This window comes from Jaculus jaculus, chromosome X, assembly GCF_020740685.1.
Source record: "Jaculus jaculus isolate mJacJac1 chromosome X, mJacJac1.mat.Y.cur, whole genome shotgun sequence".
Lineage (NCBI taxonomy): Eukaryota > Metazoa > Chordata > Mammalia > Rodentia > Dipodidae > Jaculus > Jaculus jaculus.
In genome coordinates this window covers 32,741,573-32,762,992 of record NC_059125.1, presented here as the reverse complement: position 1 = coordinate 32,762,992, position 21,420 = coordinate 32,741,573, and the positions used below count along the sequence as shown (strand labels likewise).

At 35.7% G+C, this 21,420-nt stretch overlaps 1 protein-coding gene across 5 annotated transcripts in view; it reads left to right on the top strand.

Annotated features, from left to right (window-relative positions):
• The first annotated feature begins 929 nt into the window (after positions 1-929).
• The window catches only part of Cnksr2 (connector enhancer of kinase suppressor of Ras 2), a 304,624-nt gene continuing 284,133 nt past the window's right edge, over positions 930-21,420 (top strand). For 3 of the 5 annotated variants that reach the window (XM_045140782.1, XM_045140781.1, XM_004670648.2), the window contains exon 1: positions 931-1,497. In XM_045140782.1, the coding sequence (XP_044996717.1) occupies positions 1,434-1,497 (64 nt within the window). In that variant the 5' untranslated portion in view covers positions 931-1,433. Of the gene's footprint in view, positions 1,498-21,420 lie in introns of all 5 variants that reach the window. The other 2 variants (XM_004670647.3, XM_004670646.3) reach the window with 1 other exon arrangement.

The following is a 21,420-nucleotide window of genomic DNA, read 5'->3' as shown; positions in this document are numbered from 1 at the left end:
ATGTTGCCAAGAACCTGCGTAGATTTGTGTAGTAAACACCACTTGAAACATTACGTTGTTTGCAATTTGTCATTCACTTTAAATCCCATTATTATTCTTTGGTTCTTATATAAGTACATCTGAACACAAAATGACGTTCTGAAAATAGATACTAGAAATTCTGCGCCCTGTAACCAAGGAGTTAATAGAAAGCGTGAACCAGAGCACTTTGATAAGGTACATATGTGGGGAGGGTACATCTGTGTCAGAATTATGTTAAACTCACAAGCAACTTGCAGTTGACATCCTGGGCACTGGACTACCCAGACCCTACTTTATCAGGCCCAGGGGAGATCGGACAGCACTCGTCCTCCTGCTTCGTCATCGCTGCGTTTCTGGCCATGAGAGCCCTGCCCTAGTATTCGGAAGTCCAAACCTCGGTTCCCCGCAGGCGAGCACGGAGGGGGAGGGAGTTTGGGAATCATTCCCCGTGTCCGCTCAGCAGTGGAGAGGTCGAGCTAGGAAAACCCCTTGCTTCTGCTTGGACCCCTGCGTTCAGCCGTATCCCCTTCCACTGGGCCACAGGTACCCTCTCAGCTGCCTTGGCTGTGAGTGTTCAACTGGTGGACGGCGGGTCTCACGGCTCGTCCCTTCTAAGGCTGGTGAAAGACACCTGCCCTGCTTCTCGCATCTCACTGACTGACCCCCGGTTCCGACTCGAGCTTGCGCCCCTGCAGCCGCGCACGCGCTCTTAGCGCGCTTCTGCTGCTGTGCAGACCCCCAGGGCGGGAACACGAGCCGGCAAATGGCTCACACCTGCCAGCCTGTCAGACCAACCTTGAGATCCAGCCTCCCGCTGGCACGCGCACGCGCACACGCCTCGCGCGCGCCCGCCGTCGGCCCTGGGGGCGGGACCGCGCGGCAGTGAGCAGGCGGGGGGCTCTAGGCGCGCGCGCCCCGCACCCGAGGGCTGCGGAGAGATATTTTGGGTGGCAGGAGGCCCCTCGTCATTTCCGCCGGGTAGCTAGTCGTGCCCGGAGCTTCACTCCCGCGCGCGAGGCGAGCGGACAAGTTGACTGCGGGCGTTTAGCGGTGGTTCCTTCCTTGCTGCGACCCTCGGCAGCTAGAGCCATGAACTGAAGCTCCGCCGGAAAGAGACCCGAGAGGAGCTGCGGAGGCAGCAGCTGCAACCTCCGCCTCAGCCGGGACCGAGCAGACTCGGCACGGAGCCGCTACCTTACCGCGTTTCCCTCCCCGTCGCCGCTCCCACCGCGGCTGACGCCGATCGGCTGAGACGTTAGCGCCTCGAGACCCCCACACAAAAGCCGCTTGCTCCACGCACACTGTCCGGGGAGGCTGCAGCCGGCCACAGACACCCACCTGAGGGCGGCTCAGGCTGCTTACTTCGTTTTGTATCCCAGCTCCGCGCCCCACGCGGAACCGATCCAGTGTCCATGGCTCTGATAATGGAACCAGTGAGCAAATGGTCTCCTAGTCAAGTAGTGGACTGGATGAAAGGTAATGCCCGGTCTGGGGAGGGCGAAGCGACAGGGATGCGAGGTCCCCACTCCTGGGAGGGGCGCTCGCCAAGGCAGAGCCCGACGCCTTTGGAGCTTCCACCCACTGATTATGGCACACCTTGGGGGGGCGGCGAGGGTCTGGCAGGGCCCGGGGTGCCTGGTCTCCTTTTGTCTTCAGCTGGAGGGGCGCAGAAGCCAGAGGGCGGCGGGCGCCACCTGGTTGGAGGCTGGAAGGAGGGTGGTGGAATCTCGAAGCATCTTGCCCACTTCCAGCTCCCCTTGAAGCTCCCAGGCGGAGGACATGGCGACCCCTGTTTCGCAGCTCTGGGAGGAGCCCCCTGTACCTACTCTCATAGTTGACCCTTCACCAGCCCCTTTGTTCCGGGAAACCTGACGCCCCCACGGTGGCGGTCCCTGCCAAGTGCTTTCGACAGTGCCAACTCTCCTTGCAACTTTTATGCCCTTATAGTGGGGTCAGGATGCGGTCGCCCCCATTTGAAGCTGGGGAGCGCTCTCGAGGAGGTTGTTGTGAGGATCCCAAGGTGGGGAGGGGACCTGGTGCTTTAAGGTGACGAAAACATGCTCCCCTTGGGACAGCATCTGCGCTAGTATGTGTGGCTCCCTGCATCTCAGCACGTCCTTTGCTTCTATGGGTTCAAAGGTCTTCGAGGCTGCTATTGGAAGGAGGCCTCAACACCAGGTGTAAGGTGATACGCATTCAAGTATCTTCTCATTTCTTCCATCTTGAAGGCTCCCTTCTTTCTGACAATTTCTTTAAAAAAAATGTCCAGACCTTCACTCCTCCTCCTTTGCAAACATAGGCTTTTTCTCCAGTCTTGGGTATTCTTGCTCACTACCTCCCCCTGTTGTCTGACTTCAGGGGCTTGTACTAGGTCCATCACCAGGCCCAACTGTGAGAAAGGGATGGCTGTGTTACAATAAAAGATTCCTGGACACTCTTGGAAGACACTTCAGAAATGTTAGAGCTTTGCCCCCGGTTGTACCTAAGCACATACTCCATATAGAGAGGATTCAAGGCTCATCAGCTCTGCAAGTGCTCCTTCCAGAGATGAAGAAGCCCCTTTCCCAGAGTTTGTTTAGAAGTCAGAATTTCTCAGTTCCAGATATTTTAAGATGAAAGATGGGTACTTGGAAGGTATTGAAAGTGTCAGAGAAAAACTCAGGTTTTGCCCTATACCTCCACCTTTACAAATGTTTATCCTCATGGGTTTCCTTTATTTTGCTTTCCTCTTATCTTGACCTTGTTATTCTCATTTATTTTGTTTTCCTCTTCTAATGTATGGAAAATGTTTTTTAACTGCAAGGCATAATATATGTGTGAGTGAATTGAATTGAACATAATTTGTTATTTGTTGACTTCTCCCTGTGTGCAGTGCATTGTGCTAAGGTGCCATGGGGTTATAAAGATGACTAAGACAAAGTCCTGCAGTGGTTCATCTTTTCGGCTGCTTGTTCTCTTCCCATATTTGCTATTGAAATTGCAGCTCCCTAGATTCTCATCACCCTTCCTTTCCCCACCTTAAGCACAGAAAAAGAAATCTGTCTTTTTTTGTTTCTCAGTGATGAAAAAGAAAGAACCAGAACATATGCAGGAAGTATGAATGCTTAATTAAAACTTTCTTTGAATTTGGCTAAAATGTTAGTTTACTTTGAGTCTGTTGCTGCAATGAAGAAGAACCTCTCTTGTCTCCATGGGAGACTGGTTACCCTTATAGACTACCTCCTAGAAATTCTTATGATGTTTGTAGTGAGTGCTGCATATTTCTTCTTCTTCAACTCTCAGCAAGTTACATTTTTGCAGTTTCGGTCCACACTAAAGCAAGTACATATGATGCACATAAACTTAGGTTTTCATTTTGGTTCCTTAAAAATATTTCTAGCCTATAATGCAATTTATTTAAACTTAGATTAACACCATTAGCTGTGATTTTAACTTCACATTATATTTAAGTTGAGTAACTCATTTTATTTTATTATTATTATTATTATTATTGGTATTTGAGGTACAGTCTCACTCTAGCCCAGGATGACCTGTAATTGATTCTGTAGTCTCAGGGTGGCCTTGAACTCATGGCAATCCTACTTCTGCCCCGAGTGCTTGGATCAAGGGCGTGCACCACCACTCCTGGCTATAACTCATGTTTATACCTGTTGGTGACATATTTTAGAGCTACCTGAAAAAAAAAAAAACAATTTGGTAGCCATGATATAATTTGTACATCTTTCTGTAATAAACAACTGAGTGATTTAATTACCTAGTTCAGGTCCCAATACCTAATTTAAGGACCAAATTGTTATAATTTCTAAAGTAGTCATACAAATTTCATTTGAGATACTATCATAAAATGAGATTAAAAATCGGTGGATGAAATGAGCATGTCCTTAACTTGTAATTTATAATGATACTTTATTTTTTCAATTTACTCTTTTACCCAAATAAACTTTAACAAAATTCATTTTAAAATACTTTTTACCCTTTCCTTAGATCCAAAAATGTTTAAAAGTCAAGTGCTAATTTAGGATGTAGCTTTGGGATGAATAAACCCCTCTTAATGTATCATATATAGTGTTAAAAGCCAGTGCTAAAGAAGGACTTGAATGAATGCAACATCATAGCACTTCTTCAGAGTATGCTCCTAATATGACATTTAACAGTTTCATCATCCTTAACGTTTAAAGCATATAGCTTACAGCTGGCCACAGTCATAAATAGTTATAACTCTGCTTAGTAAAGTGCATGCTTTCTATTCTTTCTAAAGTATTGTCTAAGCATACAGTGACACCATTAAGAAATAGGCATAACTATGCAATTCTAGACAATTTATAGAAACTCACATCAAAGAAGACAGTTAAGGGGAAAATAAGTTTATTGCATTTTGATAGTTTATATTCAAAATTGTATCTGAAGGACCATTTACATGCTTCAACTAACTTTAATCTGCTTTACTTAAATATGTTTGAAAGTGATGCAAACAAAATTATATTATTTGTAAGGATATAAGTAGCTCATCTCAACACCACTTTTTGTCAAATTCGGTACTCACCAAATTTGCTAGTGAAAATTAAAATTTGATATGATACATTGTAAGTGTTAGTTATATTAATTATCCAAACTCCTTCTGAGTCAGTAAAATACATAGTTATAGCCCAAAATATTTGGAGGGTACTTCTGGATATTTAGAGATATATTATAAATTTTAATTAAAGGATTACTTTTATAAAATTACTTTTGGGGAGAATCAGATACTCATCACTTAGCATTTGAAATCGGCCTCCTTCAATTGAAAGTATGTTTAGTCCTCTGGTAGTTTTGATAAAATTGTAAAACATAGACATTTTCAAAGTCAATAAAATACACACATGATACTGGAAAAAAGTCATTAAGTGTTTCAAATTTTTTGGTTTACCCGTTATTCTAAAATGTTTTTTTTTTTTCTCAGTTCCCATTTGTTTACTTGGGGAGCCTGGCAATACTTTATAATCTGCAGTTACTTGAGTCCCCATTTCTTCTCCAGCTTTTGCTCACCGAAATAAAATTGGAACACATCAGTGTCTCAATTATTACTTTTGTTCATTTTCCTTGTCCATCTAACACCCAATGATTCTCATCTTTTCACACCTTTTTCAGCTTTGACACTCATTCAAAATATCCACATGGACATTAGAGTTATTTTCTAGGATCAGTTCCTTCTGTGACATTCTTGTGATCAGTTTTAATCTCTTTCTGGTTCAAATAAAATGATTATTATTTTCAAAGTCAAACAAAGGTCCTGCTTTACTGTTTTTTTCTTATGATTTTCTGGAACTTAAATCCAACCAATCTTGCATTATCAAATTACTAAAAGAATCCAAATTTTTAAGACAGGCTTTTCTCAGCCTGTTCCATAATAAACCACCCTACCATTTCCTATTTACTATAAGCGATTATCTTAAGAAGTAGTCCCTGACTTCTGATTTCTATACTGATGACTCAGCTATCTTAGTATATAAAAATGAAATACATTATTTTAGGTATAAAAGTACAAAGTTTTATAGTATCATTGCTTATAATCCTATACTAGAGGAATATATAGTGATGAAGTAAGTTTAAATAAATTCTGTTTGGTGTAAAAGTTAAGTGATATGAAGGAGACTATAACCGATAAAGCAAGAAGTTTTGACGAGTTTTGACAAATGCTTTTTCTATATCAGAGGGCCCAGACCTTAAGTTAAAATCTATCCTAATTTTATGCAGGAAACTGTCAATATCTTTCAGTTAAATTGAGAGTGCATATGTGGGTGTGCATGTGCGTGTACACACACATACACATACAGAGATGGAGGAAAAATTTTTATGCTAAGAACTTGAAACTATAGCTTGTAATTAAATATGTTAAACTTAATTAATCAAGATTATAACATTTCCTTTTGAAAAATTAGACATTTTTTCAGAAGCAAAGTGACTCTAGATACCAAATAACAATCGTCTGCTTTAAATTTGACAAGTTTTTTCCTTATTTTTGTTTTTTTTTCAAGGTAAGGTCTCACTTAGCCCAGGCTGATCTAGTACTCACTCTGTAGTCCCATGCTTGTCTTAAATGCATAGCAGTACTCGAAAATTTGACAGTTTGTTCTAATAAGGATTCTTGTGCCTTTTTGATATATATAGTTTGCAAGAAACATTTTGATTTATAATGTCATTGGCATTTGATTTTTAAAATTCACAATTTAGTCTTGATTAGGAAAGAAAAAGAAAAAAGTGCTTATGTTGATATATTCTGGTCCTCAGATATTACCCAGTACACCAATGTGGAAATAGTTTTAATGGGTTACAAAATAAATTATTTTGTGATTTGAAGAAGTTATCTTCTGTAAGAGAAAACAATGACAGTAACATACCTATGTCTGTACACAGACAGGTACCAACTAGTTCAGATGCTGTTTTTTTTTTTTTTAATTTGTGCTATGTATGCAAACACCAATTGAAAGAGAAGATGATAGGCTTGTGAATCAAGGAGTGTAAGGAGAGGATGGGATTTAGACAAGTCTTTAAATGATTTAATTAAGGTATATTCTAAAAGGAATGGATCCTAATGTGGAAGCATGGCAAGATACTCTGGAATTTAGACGGGGTGATTAAACAGAGAATTTTATGTAGGTTTGTCTGGTTGAAGGGAAGAGGTAGGCAGAAGAGGGAAAGTGAGGGAGGATTGTGTGTAGGTGGCAAAAAAAGTACAAGAACAAATCTGCATTTGAGAAAGACAATAAAACTCTCATCATGTCCTGAGTTTAAATAAACACCACATTATAAAACTTTGGCTGCCAAAAATATGCCCACAAAAAATGTGTATTGAATTGGTACAGCTGTTTAAAATCTGTTTCTCAGGAATAATTTGGAAATAATGTTAGAATGAGTTATGTTGAAGATTAATTACATCATTAACATTATGGTGTTGAATATTTAGAATTTTACTGATTGAAATTCTTATGTGAAGAATGAAGCTAGGCTTTTAAATATTAATATTGTTCTTAAAGCATTGATAAAATATCATTATCATTTAGAGTGGAGCAACCTCAGATTAGAGCTTAATTTGATCCTAATGACTTCTGATTTTCTATGTGACTTCCTTACAGTACTTCACACATAAGGTTTATTGTGAAAGATACAGTATTAGCTTCTATAAAGTGTGATAAAAGGATAAAGCATCTGAGCCAATTTAAAGGGGGAAAGGAGAGCATGTAAGTGTAGAACTTTTCATGAATTTTGTCATCATTTAATGTCTAAAACAGGAACTATGGTCTTCACTAGATAATCATTGTATTGTATAACATTCAGTGAGTGAATTCTCTATTTTCATGGATTAAATCAGTCTGTGCTTCTCAAAATGGTATATTTCTCTGGTTGTGAAAGTCAGATGATCAAAAACTAGACAGTTTATTTTCATTAAAATATCTAAGATACTCTGTAAATTAACACAAATATGGATGCTACATCTATGAGGTAAAAGGCACAACTGGTATGATTTTAAATGTGAGACTAGAAACTTAAGAGTATTTTAAGATTAACACAGAATGTTGAAAGGTAGATTACCCATACTTCCCAGGGTTTGAGTACACTCTGTTGAGCAATTATGGATACATCAGTGGAGAAGATAGAGAAATGATAGTTGAATTTAGAAAAGACAAAATTAATGTACTCTATTTCTCCATTTTATATCCTTTGTAATACAAAGGGTAAAAATATGACATTTTCATTTGTACTTATGGGACCTTTATTTTTGAAGGCAGCTGTACTCACCACTATACCACCAACAACACACCAGGATCTTAACTTTGATTGTTTCATCCATAAATCTTCAGTCACGGTGAACTCCTTAAGAATGATTCTTAATGTGATCTTGGCCTCATACTTCTTCACCTCTATCAGTTTAAAAGCAATTTAAAGTCTTCTCATTGTTTTTTGGATAAAGATTAGTCTTTAACATGCCCTATGAGAGCCTTGAAAGTTTGGTTGTTGCCTGAGAGGTAAGCTTCATGTCAGACACCAGCTTTACTGGCTGCATCTCAGTCTCATCTCTTTGCCACCACTAATAACCTTATTGAGTCTTACTCATCTGTCATGTCTAAAGCTTTTCCTTTTATACTTTAAGAAAGCCTTGCCAAAGCTGTAATGAGGAGATAAACCATCCCTAGAACATCAGTCAGGGCTCAGGTGAAGCCACAGAAATTGGTGAGTGAGCAAGAGTGCTACTTCAATAGTGAGCCTGTCAACCAACACTCAAAATGCACCAAAGCAGGATCCAGAATATGCTGTGTAGACTTAAAACACACCCACCATGGCTCAGGGAATTTTGTGGAAGAGACAGTAGAAAGATTGTAAGAGCCACAGAGTAGAAGGGAATGTCCAGAGGCACTGCCCCTCCCTTACAATGACTCAAATCTCATAATCCACAAACCCAGAGGGAATACTAGCAATCCCACCAAGGAGGGCCCTCAGCTAAATGGGGACAGAGTGGAGGGAAATGATGGTACCAATATATACTTTCTACTTAATAAAGAAAAAGCCTTGATATGCTCCCCAAGTCACATCATATCCTCAGGTATAAGCTCTTCTGGTACCACCTTGTTTATCCCATTTGCAATTTCATTTTAACTTGAAGTAGGATGCAAGAATACAATACAAAATAGGTTATTATACTGGCTCTACCTACTTCAATGACCTAAATCACAGTTTAGACTCATTTTTAAGAGTTATTAGTCATTAAATGAGTGATAATTTGTTATTTTTGTGATAAGTATAAATATAACACATATATTAATTTATAAGGTCAATAGGATAGCACTGTAGGCAAATATTTATAAATAAATATTTAGTATAAAATTAAAACTGATCCCTTTAAGCATATCTTTTCCTTCATTCAAATTTCTCAATTATTTCTTCACTTTGCTATTTTAAAGCATATAGGAATCTGGTATTAATAGACTGCCTTAGGCTTTTTTGTCTTCATATTAATAAAGCTCATATAAGAAATTAACATGTATTTTTGTGGTTAGAATAAAATGCCTTTATTTATGAATTAAGGTCATAAATGGAAAAACTAATGTAAACTATTAAATTATTTATTACATTTAATGTGGATTTTACATTTCATTAATTCATAAAATTGAAATGTTTAAGATGACTCTTAAGTTAATGTTTCCTTGTATAATTTTTATCCTTCCTTCTCTTTGAAAGAAAAGAATTTTAACTTTTGAAACTATATGTAAGCTTATTTTGAGTAACTTTTGAAGGGTACCAAAAACAAGTAAAACATGGGTAATAGGCCAAAGAAGAATAACATAATGTGATGATTATATTATTATTATGGTATTCTGGACAGCATCCTAGAACTGAAAAATGTTCAATAGGAACAAAACTAATGAAATCCTAATAAATTATTGAGTTTAGTTTAGTTAAAAAAAAGGACCAAAGCTAGCTCCTTAATTGTGACAAATGTTCCATACGAATATGAGCTATTAATGGGAAGATATGATTAAAGGTATATGGGAACTATCAGTACTATTTTTTGTAGCTTCTCTGTAAACCTTAAACATGTACTGATCTGACAATTTTTTAAATAAAGATTTGAGTCTTTTTAAAAAATTTTATTTATTTATTTACTTAAATACATGAGAGAGAGAAGGAGAAACAGAGAAGAGGCAGGTAGAGAATTAACATGCCAGGGTCTCCAGCCACTGCAAACTCCAGATGCACCACCTTGCGCATCTGGCTTCCATTTGTACTGGGGAATCTGACCTAGGTCCTTACGCTTTGCAGGCAAGTGCCTTAACTGAACTGCTAAGCCATCTCTACAGCCCAAGTTTAAAATTTTTAAATTTGCTAATGCTAAAACAATAAACACTATCTCATGTGAAATACCCTTAGCTAAATTCTCCTGAATTAATAAATTCTTTCAAATGAAAAAAAAAAGCCTTTGGGAATATGACTGTTCTTCATTATGAAGTTTTCTGTACATTATCAGTAGCCAAGTCATTATGGTAACCAGAAAAATGTTTTTTTTTCTTATTTTTTATTTATTTGAGAGAGAAGAAGAAGAAGAAGAGAGAGAGAGAAAAGATGGTCATGCCAGGGCCTCTAGCTGCTGCAAACAAACTCCAGACACATGCTGTACTCTGACTCAAACCACTGCATGTAAGGAAAGCAAATGATATACTTGGGAAAGGATGGAGACCAAAAATTAGCACCAGCTCTATATTTTGCCTTTTTACCAACTTGCAGTTAATGTCTTGGACAAAAGAGTATTTTATTCAAAGACTACTCAAAGCCTGAGTCTCAACACTTGTTCTAATTGTTGATTCAGTTTCCTGCAGATACTTTTGTGCAGGAATGTTAAACTAGGCATGACATTCTTTAAGCAAATAAATATTATGGTTTATAATAATTTATTTTTCATCTACATAAGTATAAATATATGTATACATACTCACACTTATTTACCTAGGGCAGATTTTTGACTAAAATATGCTGAAAGTGACTATAACTAAAAGACCTTTTCTAATTATTTTTCTGCAGGAAAGCCAATATTTTTCGTCTTTTCATTACATGTGACACCTTATTTTCATCATATGATAGGTCTAGTGAATATGTTTAGCTGAATTTTGGTTGGAAGGTTGGTTGGAATTCAGACCTTTGGTCACATCTTCTTTAGTCACATCTCGAAGAATTTATGTAGTATTTAAAATTACAACTAAAGTAGCTAAAGTAATATTTGCACTTAATTCCAATGCCTTTTGGTTTAAGAATTTCCTTGATTTCTAGTTTATTGATATGGAGTTTCTAAAAATGAGTAAACTCTGGTAATAAATATGTGGCCAACTTATTGCATTAAATTGATACTTTTTATTCTTGCCACAATAAACCAATGATGAATAACATAATTTCAATTTCCTTGATTTATTTATTTATTTTTAGAGAGAGGGAGAGGAAGGGAGACAGAGGAGGGGAGAGAGATAATTGGAATGTCACTGAAGTTGTACTTCAGATGTTTCCGCCACCTAGTGGACATGTGTGACCTTGCACTTTCCCCACCTTTGTGTTTCTGTCTTAAGCGGGAACCACTAAGCAACCTTTCCAGCCCTCCTTGACTTTTTTTTTGTTGTTAGCAATCTGCCTCTGTAAAAGTGTGAAGTTCTGTTAATGTTGATGTCTTACAATTTTCTCTCTGGCTTGATGCTAAATATCTATTTTTTTTTAATTTCATGCTTAGTGAGAGCCATACTAGAGTCATACTGCATTAATGTGTTCTTTGTAAAACACTTCTGTCTTTGAAGAAAGTATATTGACCTGTGCTCCAAAGAATGAGAGCTTCTTTTTATTTTAATGCTTCCTGCTTTGGTGAGGTTATAATGCCTTACATTAAAAAAACCCCACAAAATCCCTGTGTAGATTACAGGTGAAATATCAAGGGTCTGAAATAATCTTATAATACAATAATACTGGAAAATATGGTTTTACATTATAAAATTCTATAATATTTTAAAATGTGGTCATTTTTCTCAGAGCAAGTAGACATTTATATTCAAATTGTTCCCAAATATTTCCAGGGATGTTTTTCATACTGACTCATATTTTTGATGGTTAGTTATTATATTAACATAGACAATTTAGATAGTCTTATAACAATTAAAAATAATGTTTGAAGTAAATTGTGTGACTTGCATGATTTGTTGAATACAGATAGAAGCTTTTCCAATATGCATGTAGATAAACTTTCTTCAGTGATATTAAGAATAATAATTGTACAGTAAGCATTGTCTTATAGACCATCATAAATTTATTATTTTCATCTAACAAATGAAAATGATAAAAAAAAACCCACTTCCTTTTCCTTATCTTTTTATTTTGATATTTCATTCGGGTAAGTGACAAAAGTCTAAAAGGTCAGGTATTCAAAAGGAAATATTTTATGTATAAGACAATACAAATTATTTATAGTATTGAGTGTTAAGGTTTTACAGCTCTCAGATAATTCCTCTCTCACTCTCACCTACCACCTGGCCATATTCACCCTGAGACTCTAGGGCTGCCTCCTGATATGCCTGTAGGCTAAGAAGAGGGAGTATTACCTTCCCTCATTCACTGCCTTTGCTCACCACCAAAGACTCTTCCCTCATAGAGCAGTTTTTTACCTCTTCTCATAAAACCTACTCCCTGGCCAGCTCTCACTCCCTTTATTGGTTCTTCTGTTACAGGTATTTGCACCTGTCATTTTTCCCCATCTCTTTCCCTCTTCTCTCTCTCTCTCTCTCTCTCTCTCTTTCTCTGATACCTTCACCCCCTTTCTCTCTGGAGAATTCAGAGGAATAATTAGTCATGGTGACTAAGATCGGTAGAAATAAAGGAACATTTTGACTGTGGCAAAAATAATTTAGTACTGTACAATATTTAAAATTATATTTATGCAAATTAATTCATGTGTTCAAACTTAGAAACACATCATTGGATCATATTTGCCCTAAGATGTGAAATATGAAAACAATTAATTGATTTTGAAATCTATGTGTAATGTGGATTTCAGATGACTGGTTATCTCAGGAACCCTTCATATTAGCTTTTTTTATATATAGTCTGTTTATCCCTTAACAAGTTCATCTTTATAAATAAAGTTGTATATTCCACTTTTTCTGCAAAGCAAATCAATATAAATGTCCCAAGGCATTGCTGTTGATAGCTTTACCATCATCAGTTAGATCAGAATCAGTTTAGGCCTTTTCACAGTAGTAGTAATAGTAGAACCTGAATATTATATATTAGTTGTAAGTACTTCCCAGCATTATTTCATCAAAAGAGTCATGATCATTGCAATTTTATTTCTTAGTATGTTAGATTAGAACCTAAAACCTTTATCATGACAAGTTCATACACCATGATCAAAATTATTGAATATTCAATTTGGGCAATGAATACGATAGGCACTTATGAGCACTAGAGCTCCATTTAAGTGATAAGAACGCAGTCACTTTTCATGGGAGAAACAGTCTATTGTGAGAAAGAAATGAAGCAGTTCTTTTGAGCTTGAATGACTGAAAACACAAGAGAATGGCTGGCAATACAATGCCTTTGTTATTCATGTGTTACAAGTGGTATTTGTATTGAGAACAATTGAGAAGTATTAAGACAGCAAATTAGTTCCCATGTTATACAGAATGGCTGTTAGAAAGTATAATTTACCAAAAGCTTGTATGCTACCTTTTAATTTTTATTAGTACCAAAAGTTTTGTTTTGCTCCTTAGGTTTGACCTCCATTTGTGTTTTCCTTGAAAAAAAAAATCTTTGTATTTCCAAACTTAGCATATCTTGTATAAATAATGTCAACTCACATACAAAATTTAGGTGAATTTTTAAAATGTAGAAATTTATGAAGAGCCTTCTTTCAATCATTGTAAGGGTAATACTGTTGACTTTAAAGCTTTTGAGAAATAATGGTATATGATTTTTTTTTGTTAAATTGCTACTTCAATGTTTTGATGTTGATATTTCTAAGAGATGGTATAAAAATAACAAATTTTATACTAGCATTGAAATTTTGAGTATCTTTATATTTTTCTTGGGGAGAAGGTAACCCTCATATTCTTAACATATTTTTAAAAACTATTTTTTAATTCTTTATTTGAGAGAGAGAGAGAGAGACAGACAGAGAAAATGGGCACTCCAGGGCTTCCAGCCACTGCATACAAACTCCAGACATATGTGTCACCTTGCGCATCTGGCTTATGTGGATACTGAGGAATTGAAACTGGGTCCTTAGGCTTTAGAGGCAAGTGCCTTAATCACTAAGCTGTCTCAACAGCCCTCATAACACACTTTTTTAAACCATGTATATTTTATAGTAAAAGAATGCCTTTAAAAAATATAGCATCATATGGTTGAGACTAGTGTATTTTTATCTATTTGTTATCAAGGATAAATGTTTTGGATTTATGGTTTCTTTTCCTATAAAAGAGAGCTGAATGATATATTATCCTTTAAAATTCTAAAATTCTGTGATCCTAAGCTTTCTAATTCATTCAACATTTTATTTATAAATGATGAATGATAGATATACTTGATTGTGTTTACATGTACTTTATTGACACCTAGTGACAATTGTGCCCCCTGAAAATTTTCAATTTTATTCTTTTGCCCAATTAAATACCAAGCACAAACTGGAAAAGCATTATATAACTATTTTTTTGGATAGCAAACATGAAAGATATTTTCTTGATGTATTAGACATATTTGAACCCCCAGTCTATGCCACCAGTGCCAGTATACCCTTTGACATTTTGTTGAAAAATTCCTAAAATATAAAACTTTATTTTTTTTCTTTTGTTCTCTTTTACCTACAAGTATGTTCCTCAAATTCTTAGAAAAATATATAGCAATTTTATAAGCCTTTAAAATAATACATTGCTTTAATTATACTCAATGTACAAACTTGAAAAAAATACAAAAGCAGTCCACACATCTTTATCTGAAATAGTTTGTAACAATACTTCTCTAAAAAATGTGCTTAATTTTTCTAAACATTGATATTTGTGTCTACTTTACAGTCTATGAAATGAATTGTTAGAATGTTATGACACAAAAGAACTTTTAGAAACCACATTCTTTTAACATTATATTACATGCAAGAATTGAACCTAGAGAAGTTAAGGGACTTGTCTGAAATAATATCTTTCTCATAGCAAAATTAGTGTAACAAAGAACCCAATATGTGAAAGCTTAGAAACAGAATATTGTATTGATCTTTTCCTTATTATAAGGACATCCCTGTTAGGGGCAAAAAGGGATAAATGGAGTCTTTGCTCACTGGTGTCAGAGCCAGTGTAGATACTGATTAGCACATGTAACAAGCCTACTTTATCATTAAGAATGTGTATTTCAGATTTGATTTTATCATGATGTATGTACTGTAGATTCTGATAATGCCATATTCTGTTTAAAGGTTAAAACAGACTAGTAATTGGGCTGGAGAGATGGCTTAGTGATGAAGCACTTGCCTATGAAGCCTAAGGATGCTGGTTCGAGGCTCAATTCCCCAGGTTCCACATAAGCCAGATGTACAAGGGGGTGCATGCATCTGGAGTTCCTTTGCAGTGGCTGGAGGCCCTGGTGTGCCCATTCTCTATCTGCCTCTTTCTCTTTCTTTCTGTCTGCTACACTCAAATAAATAAATGAAAATAAACAAAAAAATTAAGAAACTAGTAATTGTTAGAAAGCACTTTTCCTAATGGTCTTCTAATCTCTGTGTGCTATGGTCAATGATTTTATTTTCTAAATATTTTTATTAATTTAACAGAGAGGGGAGAGAGAGAGAACATGCATGGATGTGCCAGGGTCACTTTGTGGGTACTGAGGAGTCAAACCCAGACAGACAAGCTTTACAAGTCAGCACCTTTAACTGCTGAGCCAACAACATCCATATGTCCTAGTATCAGTGTAAAGCCTCAATAATTGTAATAACAGATTTCAAAGAATATTTACTTAAAATTAAAAAAAAACTGTAGCATTGTGGCACCTTCATTTATAAGTCATTTAATAAGGTACATAAATTACATAACCATACTGAGACTTCTTGTCATTTTAGAGTAAATAAATATATTGCTGACAAATAAAGAGCCATCACTAAATAAAATTATATTTCCAAGTTTCATTCATTCATATATATTGTCTCTTGTGGTATCAAGTATTCAATGAGCATTTGAAAATAGAAAGTACTTTTTCATTTACTACTGAAATGCCTTTGTATTTCTATTTCAAACATTTTCTCTAATGGCATTGATTGTCCTTTAGTGGTACTTTTTTTTGCAAGTTTTTAGCATTTTCCAAGATTTGTCATTTATACTTAAGCACTTGAGAATTAACTGCATCATTGTGCCTGGTTTCTGAGAGCTGCTGTCAGGGATGGAATAATAACACTTTTCTTGCTACCATAAGAAATTTGGTCACTTCAGGTCAGAACTGAGTCATAGTTTTGGGGCCAATAGGAAAATTTCACATAATTGGCAACCAACTGGTCTCTTCATGTTTCATGACAAATGGTAAGTTGGCACATGGTATAACTGAAGTTGTTCTCCAATGCCTAAATTCCAGGAAGAAAATAATTTTAATGAGGATAAGGAAGTGAAACCAGAAGTTCCAAATTCTTAACCTGGCTATGCAATTTTGTAATTGTGTTTTAACTTAACTAAATTTAAATAGTAATTATATGTTGAAACTAGATAAACTTCTACAGGAAAAAATTCAAATGTTGAGACTTGTTTCATGTGTGTATGTGTGTGTGTGTGCACTTGCAACTGAGGCCTAAACCCAGGCTGTAGGATGTTCTAGGCAAAGACTCCACTCTTTTTTTCTATATACATTGTGTGTTAACTAGTCTCAACAACCAAATCAGCACAGGAATGTGACCTTTAATAATTGTTTTTGTCTGAATATAAACATGTGCTAATTTAACCCCAAATACTTCTCAACTTCTTATTTATATGCATATCTAAAGTATATATGCAATTATACAGAATAGGAATATGATCAGAGAAAATATGGTTGCTTGCCTTTGATAAATACTAGAAAGTTTTGGAGCTAAAGAATTGGTCATATTTTATTCAAATAATCTTAAAGCATGAATACAATTCTGAGAGATTTGTATTAGTATGATTATCAGTGTTACTATTGTTAAAATAAGCATAACCGTCAATTAATTTTTTTAACAATTTTTTTAACATTTTATTTATTTATTTATTTGAGAGCGACAGACACAGAGAGAAAGACAGATAGAGGGAGAGAGAGAGAATGGGTGCGCCAGGGCTTCCAGCCTCTGCAAACAAACTCCAGATGCATGCGCCCCCTTGTGCATCTGGCTAACATGGGACCTGGGGAACCGAGCCTCAAACCGGGGTCCTTAGGCTTCACAGGCAAGTGCTTAACCGCTAAGCCATCTCTCCAGCCCCCGTCAATTAATTTTTTAAAATACATTCTCAAGTTATACCTTGCCTGTATATTTATATAAAAGTTAATTGAGCTGGAGAGATGGCTTAGCAGTTAAGGTACTTGCCTGTGAAGCACAGGACCCACATAAGCCAGATATGCAAGGTAGCACATGCATCTGGAGTTTGTTTACCATGGCTGAAGGCCCTGGTGTGCCTTTTCTCTTCTCTCTATCTCTCTCTGATTGCAAATAAATAAGTAAAATTTTAAATAGTTAATTGTATTCCCTTTAAATGAAGGTAGTTCTATAAGTCTTATGTGAGACACAACTTCAACTATAGCAACACTAATTCTTTTGTGTTTAGAAAATATTTTGTGTGGGGGTTATTAAAAATTTTAAGCAAAAAAAATTTTAAGCAAAATACAGCATGCAATAATCTCATAGTTTTTTTTAGCTCCTCCCTAAAATTGGTGTTTATCATAAAGTAAAAGCCTTTAGAATAATAGTATAGTTATTTCCTTCAGTGATCATAATGTGCCCATTCTATGTTTTTCAATATTTTATTTATTTATTATTAATTTTGTACTCAATGAATACAGTCAAGTTGGCATCATTGGTAGCCTCACCCATGTCCTACCCCTCCCCCTGGCCCCTCTTTGTTGAGGTATATGGGTCCTGCATTATGGAGTTAGCCCACAGTTATTGGTATGATAAATGTTTCTGTATATCATGACCCAAAATGTGGCTTTGACATTCTTTCCACCCCCTCTTCCGCAAAATTTCCCTGAGCCATGTTGGGTTCATTTTTGGTCTGCTTCAGTGATGAGGTGTTGGGGGCCTCTTGGTCTCTGGATCTCTGATTTGGTAGGAGTTGATTTTTCTCTGTGTTTGTCTCCTTCCCCCTTGTGCTGGTACCTGGTTCACCAAGAAAACAGCACCCTTGCTTGTTTCGCCAATTAGTCTTAGTTTCAGCCGGGGCCCTTTTGAGGTATGATGGGGTGGTTCTCTCCTTGGGATCTGCATCTATCTGAAAAAGAGAAGCAGATTCTCCAATGGAGAGTAAAGTTAGTACCAGGCAGATGGGATAACCCTTATTTTTTATAGAGAATGTAATAGGTGTAAAGAATTATCTCATTATTTAGTATTGTTGGATGAAGTTATATCAGATTTGACCACCATGACCATTTTTCTACATAGCGACCTATAGGAAAAAAATAGCTACCATATTACTACAGGGAAAATGTGTGTTAGCTTGCCACACCTTGATTTATATTCCAGGATTACAACTTATTACCAACATACTGGACTTATAATAAACTCTTTTTTAATTTTTCTCATTTTAAAGTAAAGAAATAATATATACATTTGTGTGCATTTATGTTTAAATGAGTGATTAATCTATGAACAAGGTATACCACAGTCTTAGGGAGTTGCTAAATTCTAAATAACTATTGGCTATAATTGTTATTAATGCCAATACTACCTATAAATTGTGCTCATGAATGCAAAGTTCATGTAGCTAAAATAGTGTTTGTCATCATTATTGCTACCAGTAAGTGCCATGAGAGTAGTCTATACTCAATTAATGCTATGATTTAAGATGAGTATGAATAGATAATTTTGAGACATTATCTTTTCTGAAATTACAATGTGAAATTAGAGAAAGATAGAAGAGTACTGAGGAAATTAAAATGAGATAAAGATTCAATATTCTAAGAAAGTACATCTCAACTCAATATGGATAATTCATTCAAAAATTTTCTAACTATCAGCTTATGCCTGAATTACTTATGTGATCCTGTTCTTAACATATAGAAATATCATACTTTTAAACTTTACAACTCCAGATATTTTCATTTGGTTATATATAGTATTTTATTAAGATGTAGTGATATCTAAGTTTGGAAGACTAATGGTACTTGGCACATGGCCACAACAAATGTTCATTAAATCTGTGAAATGATTACATTTAATAAACCTGATCTCAGAGAGCCATGCCTTCTTTAAAAACTTCCATATCATGTGTAAAGTTTGGAGCTTGGCTAGAAATATTTTTTGTCTCCTTTTTCTTTTCTGCCCCTTTCAAGACTTAAGAAATACTTAAATCAGTAACTCTCATATATATATGTTAAAGAAATTTTCTCATACAGTAGGAAAATTTAATTTTGTTATGTCAGATTCTTTCCTTTACCTATTTTTCAGATGTGATTAGTGATCATGTCTCTAGTAACAGGCATAGGAGACATCAGTTCTACATCAGTATTCTCTGTTATATCACTAGGTACACATGCTCTTTATGAACTATCACTGCCCAAGTTATAAATTCACACTGTCATTATTTTAAAGAATAAAATTCATTCTCAATATCCTTAATATGTTTGTTATATATTATCAGTTTTACTTCTAAAGTTTTGTATGAAATTTAGTGTTAGTTTGTTTCACTTCTTAAAATATTAAAGACAATCCAGAATTTTTGATGGTGAGAAAGTAAAAGTATATCAAATTATACAATAACTGTGTCTAATTACTTGGGTCATAAAATGTTAAGAATTAAATGGTGATTCTTTACTATATAGAGGAAATCTTTAGGAATTTTAAAGATACCCTGCAAAACTAGCTTTAAATCTATTTTAAATCTATTTTTAAACTATTTTAAAGCAGAAAGGTTGTTCATTATACATTTAATAATTATTTTCTGTGTTCTTTCTTAAATATTTTATTTATTTACTTTCACAGAGAGAGAGAGAGAGAGAGAGAGAGAGAATGAGAGAATGGGCACACCCAGGGCCTCCAGACACTGCAAATGAACTCCAGACACATGTGCCACTTTCTGCATCTGGCTTCACATGGGTATTGGAGAATTGAACCTGGGTCGTTAGGCTTTGTAGGCAAGTGCCTTAACTGATGAGCCATCTCTCAACTCCATCTTTGATCTTTCTTGATTGTCTTGGAAATGCATATATGCCTACAGTCATATTGCCAATCTTAGTAGGTATCTAGTTGATTATTAAATGTAGAATTATATAAATAAGCATTATGTTGGCTCCAATATTATCTTTCCAGTCTTCTTAAACTTGCTATATTACATTTCCATTAAGAGAAATAACTTTTCAGTATGTTTCTTTAAAGTGGTATTATATAGCAAGCTATTCAATGTAGGGTCTTTTGTTGTTTCATAAGTAGAAACATGCAATAACATGTATATAAAGTAAACTAGATTGCAAGAATAGTTTCAGTAGTTGAAAGAATGAACATGCTGAGTGACTAACCTTTCATAGAAACGTGCTTTGAACTAAAAGGCCTATCTGTGGATCCATATGAAAAAAACAAAATACTTTCACAAAAAACAGTAGCTCCCTAAAGCATAGCATTTTAAGAAGGAAAGAGAGAAAATGAAATTTTATTAAAAGCTAGGGCTCATGACTATAGTTTTCTAATGTCCCTTATGTGTCTTTTATCAGGAAAAATTTTAAATTTTAATGTAGCTATAGCTATCATTTCTTCTGTTTTATAGCTATGCAATGATATATCTTGATTAGAAAGACCTATCCTAGTCTACGGCCATACCACCCTGAACGCGCCCGATCTCATCTGATCTCGGAAGCTAAGCAGGGTCGGGCCTGGTTAGTACTTGGATGGGAGAAAGACCTATCCTTCTCCACATTTAAAGAACTTTGACTTTAATGTGTTCCATTATACTCATTTATTTAAACTTGAACTTAACTTTTCTTTCTTCTTCTTCTTTTTTTTTTTTTTTTTTTTGGTTTTTCCAGGTAGGGTCTCACTCTAGCCCAGGCTGACCTGGAATTCACTATGGAGTTTCAGGGTGGCCTCGAATTTATGGCAATCCTCTTACCTCTGCCTCCCGAGAGCTGGGATTAAAGGCATGCACCACCACGCCCGGCTTGAACTTAACTTTTCAATATGAACTTTTAAATGTGTAATGTAAATTAGAGAGTCTTACTGTAGTTTTCCAAATGAATAATGAATGCTTCTAGAGCAATTTAATAATTGTCTATTTAAGTACAATTTTGAAGTATTGTTGCTTTATATAACGTATGCTATCTGAATGACAAGTCTCTCTCCCTCCTAAACCTTCCTGTTTTGCTTTAAAAAGATTTCATAGTTATTACTAACTTTTCCTTGCATACAAAATTTAGTTTCAGTGTATCAAGTTTTATTTTAAAAATCAATTAGGGTTTAAGTGAGATTACATTAAATTTATATTCTAATTTAGAAAAAATAATATCTAATAATGCTAATTTATAAAAAAAAACATTGGGTTTTATTATCCAAAAGTGGTGTAACCCTCTTTATTTATTTACTTTTTTTTTTTTTATTTGAGATTGGCTCTCACTCTAGCTCAGGCTTACCTGGAATTCACTATGTAGTCTCATGGTGGCCTTGAACTCATGGTAATCTTCCTACCTGTGCCTCCCAAGTGCTGAGATTAA